Source organism: Amblyomma maculatum, chromosome 1 (genome assembly GCF_055883805.1).
Source record: "Amblyomma maculatum isolate TAMU_Amacu chromosome 1, ASM5588380v1, whole genome shotgun sequence".
Classification (NCBI taxonomy): domain Eukaryota; kingdom Metazoa; phylum Arthropoda; class Arachnida; order Ixodida; family Ixodidae; genus Amblyomma; species Amblyomma maculatum.
Window position 1 is genome coordinate 186,509,325 of NC_139344.1, and position 9,916 is coordinate 186,519,240.

The 9,916-nt window shown below is 46.8% G+C and overlaps 1 protein-coding gene across 1 annotated transcript in view; it reads left to right on the forward strand.

Moving 5' to 3' along the window:
* The window catches only part of LOC146205134 (lens fiber major intrinsic protein-like), a 30,107-nt gene extending 20,993 nt beyond the window's left edge, over nucleotides 1-9,114 (forward strand). The window contains exon 3 of the mRNA XM_084586836.1: nucleotides 8,920-9,114. Coding sequence (XP_084442962.1) covers nucleotides 8,920-9,114 — 195 coding nt within the window. The remainder of the gene's footprint in view (nucleotides 1-8,919) is intronic.
* Nucleotides 9,115-9,916: the final 802 nt, after the last annotated feature.

Genomic DNA, 9,916 nt, shown 5'->3' on the forward strand with positions numbered 1-9,916 from the left:
CCTTTACGCCTCCTCTTCTCAACGACATTGCCTCGAAAAGCCCAGATGCAGCGCGAAGTCCGGACGCGAAAACCAAGGCACGCAGTCTTTTGCTACGTGTGTTCAAGCTGCGACGCCGATTGAGAGAGGCCAATTTCTTTACTTTAAGAAAGCGAAATTCTATTTATGGTTGTATTTTATCATATTTTACTTATAATTTTAAGAGCTGAATAGCCTTCGTTTTGTACGTAGCGATTTCTGCATTCTTTCTTTGCTCGTGTCGGTACACAGGAGAGTCCTTTTCGAGTGCAACAATTAGCTGCAAAAACAAAGTATAAGGAATGCTTATGTATGCTTCAAAGCGTATGTGATAGCATTGTTGCCGGATGCACATTATGCACTGTTGCTATGTCATTATCTTAATTTGTTTCTAATTGGTGTTCGTCATCAGTATAGCAAATAAGTAATCCTAATTAGCAGGCTTAGTAGGAGTGCTACTGGGTAGTGCTAAATATAGTAGAGTAAAGTAACGGAGCTACTTAGGAGGGCTTCTGGATATTACTTATTAATGGTCCTAATTTTAACTAAGTGTTTCTGCAATGCAATATGTAGATGCTGTCTACGGTGTGAGGTCGTAGAATAAGGCTTCTGAACTGCCGCGCTGAATGGACGTTCCTCATGTAAAGGTGTAGAGGTAGCATGACTTCCTCGCGAACCAGCGGTTCGATTCCGCTTCAACACCCTTTTCTCCATCCGGGAAAAGTGTGCCCTCTCTTCACAGGCATATTGCAATGCTGGTTGGTTGCGATCCTGTGAATGACGCCACAACCTTGGAAGAACCCCTGCTGACTCAGCCACCTCATGCAGCTCTTGACGTCATACACCCCTATAAAGCTGGCAAAACATAAATAAATAACTGAGAGAGAAACCAGCGGTTATCGCAGGCAAAGACCAATTGAAAATAAAAGGAGCAAACGGCCGTCCAAAAAAATTTAAGAAAACAAAACAAAATGACATATATGACAAGTGGGAAAAGTGGGCAGAGAGGCCCCAAAACGTTAATCGTTCTGAAAGGAAACATTAAAAAAAAACACACACAAGGCCAGATCCAGCGTACCCAGAAGCTTGAGATGTGCTTGCGGGTGGCCAGGAGGAGGGAAGGTGCGGGCAACTGTTGGGAAAAAAAGGAGGCAAGGAAAGAAGACGAATGAATTAAGAAAAAAAACGGAGGGGAAAAATAATTGTGTCGAAGAACACAGAACGTTATTGGAGAGAAAAAAAAAAAAGTGTAGCCCCCGACCACATAAAAATGGCACGTAGGCCGACGAACCATCGGGGCGGGATTGGACCCGATCGACAGGTGGGAGTTAAGATGAAACGCGAACAGCAATGCGAATAAGCAGCGCACGAGAACCAGGGGAAGGTAGTAAAGAAGCATTTAGGGGAAACAAAGTTGGGATATCCGGGAAGCCGCTCTGCTATGTCCACCGTGACGGAACAGGCGCTTAGGAACAGAGGATGTCCCCGACAGCTTCCCCGCATGGACAGGGCGGCGAAGAGTGATGTGCGAAGCGATGGAGGTATGAGGAAAAGTGGTCGTGACCTGTTTGGAGAGGAACAAGAGAATGAAGGGGAGGGAAAAAGGGAAAAAATGGGGGGGACAAAAACAGACAAGGGGGTGTCAGAGTGGACCGCGGTCCAGGTGGATGCCCAGAGCCTGAGGGCAGTTGTGCGCACGACGGTGCGCACAAACAATGGCGACAGTCACGACGGACGCAGGAGGCCACGAGTTGAAGCCAGAGAATCACCCCTGCCTGCAAGCTCATTGTCCCAGACACCACAATGGGCAGGGACATGATATAAGAATACTGGACGGTGAAGCGAGATGATGACAAGGGTGCGCTTGATATCTCGAACGCCGATGTCTTTGGTGGAAAGAGAATTGATAGCTTGGAGGAGAGAAAGGAAGTTAGGGAATACGCGCAAGGGCAAAGGAGAGGGAGCAGGCTGTGCATAACAGAAAGCCTCATGAAAACTCAATAGCTTCTGCACAGAAGGCGCTCGAAACTCGATATGAAACCGCACTACGTTCCGCAGCGCGCCACACGACAAGAATGCGATATAGGCAGGGCCCGCTGAAAGGGAGGCATTTGATCTGGTAAATCCTTCTTTCAATATTATATAGATACGGTGTCCGCGAAACACTCCACACGCTACTTAGGTTGTATCTTATGAATAGAAAGCAGTACGTAGAAATAAGTAATAATTAATCTTTTTTTGCAAACTATTCATATCGGAGTTCCACAGGGAAACATACTCCGGCCGCTTTTATTTCTCATTTAATTAATTATATGGCACATTGTACACCAGGTGTAATTTTTAGCTCCCATGCCGATGAGACAACGATCTTCTTATAAGGGATTACGGAAACCGACATTGAAGAACAAGCAAATAGAGAGTTAATTGACTTGTATATTTGGATCAAAGCAAATTGCTTGAAAATTAACGCGAGCAAAACAGAAGCTGTGTGTTACTCACCGAAAGGGAAGCAACTATCAGGTAACATAAACATATGACTAGGAACCGAGCAAATTGAACTTTTAGATTCTGTCAAAGCACTCGGTGTGGTATTTTCGAAGCACCTGACTTGGAATGAACATATTGATTACGTGCAATCGAAAGTATCATCAGCTTTTGGGGTCATCGCTCGAATATGACATCTTCTACCTCCTAAAATCAAGCTGCTATTATATAATGCTTTTGTGTTGTTCCTTTTTCAGTACTGTAGCCTAGTTTGATGTACCACGTGAGTAATCAATTTATCAAAACTACACGTATTACAAAAGAGAGCCCTCCGGTATATTGCTGGCGTAACCTATTTCCATCACACGAAAGAGCTTTTTTTCGAAGTATGATCAACTTTCGGTGTTCCAGTTATTTGATTACAGACTAATAATGCAGACTTAAATACACTTGCAGACTTAAAAGAAAATTCTGAAAGCAGGCAAACACGACATTAAAAAAAAAAATGTTTTAGTACCTCGCACCATAATCATATACACAGTCACTGCATTATACCGCACCCAAATTGTTGAACAAACTACATTATGCTGGATTTGATCCAGTTTGCGTATAGAACCACGGAGACATTGGAGTGCGAAGCCCAGCTGGCTATTCTGTTGAGAACGCCCGCACACGACTGTTTGAGCTCGTGGCGCGTTCAGGCCGGTATCCATACTATATGGTGTCATCAGCATATGCCTGTATTAAGCCGCCAGAAGGAATTGGGTGCCCGATAAGGTAAACGGTAATAACATTCCACAAGAGAGGAGAAACAAGGGACCCTTGAGGACAACCAAGAGTGGAGTTGGCAGACATCTCTTCACCCGTGCGCGTGCGGTAGACGACCGTATGTTGGGAAAGGAAGGAACTCAATGGATGGTACAGGTCGGACGAAAGACCACGGCAGCGAAAGTACCGAGGACAAGGGGGTGCCTAACGCTATCGAATGCACCCTGAAAATTAAGGTATATAAGAAACACGGGCATGCCGGATGCGCAGAAACATTCCAGAGCCATTCGTAACGAGACGAGGGCTTGCACGGCACTGCGTGAATGTACAAACCCTAACTGGTAAACCCAAAATGGCCTCTGTCATGCATACGATAATAAACATGGCCATGTAGCAAGCGTTCTAACAATTTACTCACTATAGAGTTCATCACTATGGGCCGACCAACCATCCAGCACTCGGTCATTCCACTTGCGAGAGCACATGCCAACTCGTTTAGGAGAGAACGAAGATGTCACAAGATCACGCGACCTGACTAAGCGCATATAGGTCGCCGAGGTGTGTGACCTCGCGTGACTACGCGACCTCTCTGGACCAATTAGGAATTTCCATGACAGAGCCACGATACCACCCACATTTTCCCTGAATGCTGGGTCTAATGCTGTCGCATTTAAAAAATACCGCAAAGAACTGACTTTGCTCAAGAGGTGGCAGAATTTTAAAGTTGCAGTGGCCGTGGAAAGCACGAGCATAGCTGGGAGGCAGCGAAGCTCGTCAAGTAACTTAAGTTGCATCAGATATCATCACCTCCCTGCTAACAAACAATACTCGTCATCTATACGACTAACACCGTCTGTTGAGCAAAAAAAAAAAAAAAAAAAAAGCGCTAGGAAACGCTTCTGCTACTCCAAATAGGCATCCCTTCTGAACGACAGTCTCTTTCTTCCCTCCTTGCCCTGCATTGTCAATTGTAGCTAAAAAAAAAATTAAAACACTGCATACGAAATAGAAGACATCATCCGCTTGGTTTACACTGACACAGTTTAAAGTAAGCTCGCCAAGATTTTCTACTATTCTTCCTTCATCTTTCTTCGGAGAACGAAACTGAGAACGGAATGAAACTGAGCATGAAACTAGGATTAATATCCGGCGCTATTTTTAGTCTCAAATACCAAAGAAGCCTCGTTTGTCTCCATAGCGCGAACTCAAAGGTGCAGGCAATTATTCCCTCCGAAGAAAAAAACAAAGAAGTGTTGTCTTCAATAGCGCAGATTCCTCTCTCTGTGCCTTCTACGTACGGCTAAGAGACAACCATCGAAGCCTTGTTCTTCTTTTTTTCAGGAAAAAAAAAAAGTGATCGCATAGAAAGGGGAGGTGCGCGGCACTACCGGTCTCTACGGCCGGAAAGAGCAAGCCCCCGACAAGCGTGCTCTGCCGCTTTGCTGCGCTGCACGAGAAGAAGCCGCTCGTAGAGTAGCGGCAAATGGGTTCCTGTTCTCCGTCCCGGCGGACAAAGAATGAGCCGACCAGAACGAGCGAAAAGACAAAGCGAACCCGGTTCTCCGGAACAAGCCCATTGTTCGAGGACTGTGCGAGACGAGATCGCTGGCTCCTGTTTTCTCTTGGCAGCTTGTTAGGGCGCCTCTGCTCCTCCTCGCTGCTTGCCGATGCTGCTGCGGGTTACATATGCCGCTATCTTGGGGCTCCGCTGCTTTTTTTTTTTTTTTTTTTTTTTTTTTCACGGGTCTACCGCTCTTTCGGAGGAGAGATGCGCCCACCTTCCCCCTCACCCTCTTGCACGCAGCCGCACTGTCGTACCGCTCTTACCTTTTTTTACCACTAGAGGGACGTGAGGGTGAATACAGATCCATTCCAGCCAGGCGGCTGCTTCTCTCACTTTCTGCGTGCGGGGCGTTTAATCGAACCACTGTGTGGGCATTTGAAAGCCATGTGGGAGCGTCAGTGCTGTCGCCATGACAACGACTCTTGGTGCACGCTTCACTGCCTGAACTGGCCAGCCTCTGACATCTTTATGCTACGCGACCGAGAGACGCACTGTCGCAATTCACTGGCGGCAAACAAATCGACAATACTAAAGTGCAAAAGGGGGGATAGAGAGAGAGAAGGGACTGAAAAAGAGTTGCACCAACTGTGCAGGAATCCGGAAGCGAAAAAGAATCGGCGGAGTTCAGATATCATAGTTAAAATCAATCGAAGTTGTGTTCATTAAAGCAAAAAGAAAAGAGGTGGCAGGGACTTGTGACTGACGACCAACTAAGCACCACAATTCAACCGCAAGGAAGCTTTATCTTTCCTCCACTATACTTTCAACTTTTTTTAGTTGATGCTTAGCAACAAGGAGTAAAGGAAAAAGCATCCTCGAGTAACCACGAAAATAAATCAACGTTAGTAGTTACAGGCTAGCGATCTCCTTCCTACCACCCCGCCCTTGGACGTTTCTTTTTGCGCTGTAGGTCCAACAAATTGTTCGTCGACGGCGTTATTAAAAATGTTGCGGAAAAGTACAATTACCTGTGTTTTGAATAAGATGGAAACTGTTTTGTATCGTGAGAGGTGTTAGCAGTTTGATATACAAAGTAACTTACAAGGTACGCACTTGAGGGCACTGAGAACAAAGAAAGACAGGGAGAGAGCAAAACGTCTTGAACGTATTGAAAACTAATTTACAAGATGGCCGCCATACTGCGTCACCCTAAATCTTTTTTTCTTCACTGGCGGTTTTGCTCCGTAGTCCGCATGTAGAAAAATCAATGCCCTCCGAACAGAAATAAAAATCTGTTTTCAAAATGGGGCACTGACATTTTTGCCTCTCACTTTCTCTTCATGTCTGTCGAGAAAAAATAATGATAATAGGATTATTATGTTTTTTTTTCGTTTACCCTTTCTATTTCGTCGCTTTCTGACAAAAGGCCGGCCTCGTCCACTGATAAGACCGGCGGCGAGTGGGCGCTGTGACCAGGGTCACAAGTGCCTAGAGGTCGCACCGGCAATGTCCCACCGCGAACAAAAGGCCGCGGTGGCCGGAGGCAGGCCCTGCTAATGGCGTCGACATCCCTGGGAGTCGTCCGACTGCGGCCCGTCCAATCAGCGCCGACCCCCGCGGGACAAAGCGCGGCTCGCATTTGCGCGCGCAGGAGGGGAGACACGGAGCCCTTGGGGAACGTACGAGCTACAACTTGAGGTCGACCAGGAGCGCAAAGAAAGCCACCGTTGCCCTTGTAACCCTCCGCAACCTCCCCTCCTTCCTTTTTTCTACTTTATTGGACACAATCTATCTGTGCTGCACTTTGTGCATCTCTGTATGCCTTACCTTTTTCTTCTTCTTTCTGGGGACGAGTTACGGCGCAGAGCGTCGCATTGCTCTTTCCTGTTATTATTCCTGCCACTATTCCTTTCCGTTCTCCTGCTTCATTATTCTACATTTACGAGCGATGCACCGCATAATTTTCTCATTGGGCGATATGTGCACGCGCTGCTTAGTATGGTTTTCTGGGCGCGAACGTTCAACATCGTATATTTTCTTATTGGTAGGATTTAGCTTGCGAGACACGCACTTGCGCAGACTTATGCCTAAGTACCGTACGTCTCCAGCGCACGCCCCGAGGTCATGCGAAGCCAGAGAGCGTGTGCAGCCGTCGTCCGGTACTTCGGTAAATATCTAAGCTAGCGCGCCACCGTTATGCTAAATATCTCTAATTTTACGCAACGGCGTACAATTGGAAGACATTAACATCAACTGCCCCAGTTTAGCTCAATACACCTATTTGTATGTCTCAGTGCTGCAGAAAGGCCGAAACTACATCTGTCCAAACTGTTGGCATGTGCCTCAAGCACTCGCACACATTCGCGCGTGCGTAAGCATGCATACTCACACATACATATATATTTACCTATACATCTTTCCATGACACCAGTATTATTGGAACAGTGAGCAATAAATAATTAATTTAGCCATCTTCACTTTGCGGACTTCGCTCTGACGTAGTTAAACTGTGCGAACTTCAAAAGCGCTCTTGAACATATTGATATTGCGAAGTGCCCTTACGATCATCCGGACGTCACGCAAACGGTCTCAAATGCAGCAAACATAACATGCGAGACGAGCCGGTCCTACCAGTGAACACAAGTATCTGTCGACTTGGCCAATACCGATGTTTCTGAGCAAGAAAAAAAAAAATATTCCTTAGTCAAAGACCATCCTGTCTGTTCACCTAGCTCTCGATGGTTTCTGATTGAATGTGGTGGCGAGTGCGCATGTCTTTGGGTGTGCGTGTCAAAGGGCAGCAGTGAAAACAGAGAACATATATCAGACAGGAATTGTCGGATTATCCGAAGAAGTATGTAAGCGCTGCTCTTGAGACTACTGCGTATTTCAGAGAGCTGTGCTTGGATCCAAAGTAAAAGACCACTGAAATATTTATCTGGTATCAGCACTGCAAAACGTATAAATGTATAAAGGGTATGGACATGAGCCTCGTACGCATCATAGTCATGGGCTTGTTTTAGGCGTATATATAGCCCCGGGGCAAATAGGTGGTATTTAATGATACATGGAAAACGAAAGATAGGTAAATATATTTAAAAAATATATTGGCAGACCTGATATAATCGAAGAGTGAGCGGAGGGGCTCTCTGTGAATCTAAGCAGTATATTACAAATGATTGTTCGGCTATAGATCCGCTGCTGTCAGGTGCCCGATTCTGTTCCGCTTCATTACATAGCAAACTCAGAGCAGATAGAGGATACATGACCTCAGTATGCCGGCACTTGCAGGCTGGATACGTGGTGATACATGCCTCGATATTGATGCAGCTTTCTAGTTACATCAGGAGTCAGAACGATCGTGACCCTAATCTTTCGAGACGACGAGAAAGTCTTACCGTACATGAAAGGACGAGAGCGCGTGTGCGGCGCCGGCGCCCCCCCCCCCCCCCCCCCCCCCACCTTTTCCCCTTTCTCGTTAAGAGTCAGGTAGCGTCACGCAGTGGATCCGAAGCAAGTAGCAGAATGTGTACGGCTAAATCCTCTTGCTTCAGAAATAGAGACGCGACCGGTCCTCGCCACGACGGCAGTGCCTTCACGTCTTAGGATACGGAGGATAAGTCGCGGGAATGGTGGTTGTCTGCCCCACGCAAAGTCGTCGCTTCTGCTGTAGTTGTCGCTTATTATGGCGTTAACGTATAACCTGCCATAAATCGCAGAAGTGGCGGTTGCAGTGTGCTTCCCTGTGAACCGCATTAATCTCATTCAAAGACCGGACAAACAAGGAAGGTGAACACAGCTAGTTTATTGAGGGCAGGCCTCCACAGGGCAGACCTCTCTGTAGAAAAATTTTTTTTAATCGAGCAAGTAGGAGCTTATTAAAACGGCTGGGAAAGAAATCTCATCTATTAAATTTTTTTCGCATCGGCATTCGGATACATATATTTGCTTTAACCCTCAATAAACCAGTAAGTGGCGGCCGTGTTCGTCTCCCCTCTTTCTTATTTTGTCCTAGCTGTACTTTGAGTTCGATGATATTTATGTGATGACAGAATAATAACGTGCTCAACATTTATGTACCGCAACAGTGCATCATTCGCTGTGGCGAGCAGGGCTGCACCCAATGATCCAACCTGGTCTCGCAGGTCTACTGGGCGGGCCCTATGCTGGGCGGTCTCATGGCCGGCTTCACCCACGAGTACACACGTGGCGTCCGGGTAAGCCGGGAGCACAGTCTGCGGCCACCGGCTGACCAGCCCGCCAGGAACCATGTGAAACGAGATATCAGCGGACTCAGCAACGACACGGAGCTCACCTCCAACAATGACTGCCGCGTATGACATACTGTCGACGAGTCGCGCCTTCGATGACTGCACGTGTCGCCAGGTGGATCTCGTGTGGGCGTCCACAATGGGTGCTTCTCGGGCAATCTAGAAATGGTGCTGCCAGCCAGGGAGCGACGCCTTGCGCTCTCTACAGGCTCAACATGAAACACTCCTGAACTCAAGCACAGCACAGCCTCTTTTTTTTTTTTTTAATTTTTTTTCTTCAGTTTCGCATACCCGCACACGAATGTTTAAGGTAAGAAAATAGTGTTTTTCTGCAATACGCCACCTTTCAAACCTGGAGAGCAAGTTGGCCTAATGAACGCAGCGGCTTTTCGATAAGTACCAGCTCATGTCGACAGGGCCCAAATACGTCATTTGACAGGAATTTTTTTTTTTCGCCTGTCATGCCAAGCACCTCCTAATAACTTGAATCACTGCTTCCACTCGGCATGAATTTTTTACAACGACCAATTTGTGTAACACTGCTCTTGAACATCGCGATCGATGTCTGATGATACAGTTCGAAGTTTCACAGCGAAAAAAAAAAAAAAAACAGTGAACGTTGTGAGGGATCTACGCATATCCGCATCCTGCCGCTTAGCACAGACGTATGCACTGCACGAGCCGAATTTTTCGGTTCATCGTTACCGCTCGCCCAGTTGGTTCAGAAGTTCAGCTTCCGCGTGATAAGGACGGACATTTTAAGTACCTAGGCTAGGTCCGGACCCGTATATGTCGCCAAAACCAACCACGTGGCGCGCGAATTCCATGCTCCCAAAGTGTTATGCACTGCAGTCGAGGACATCTCAAAATA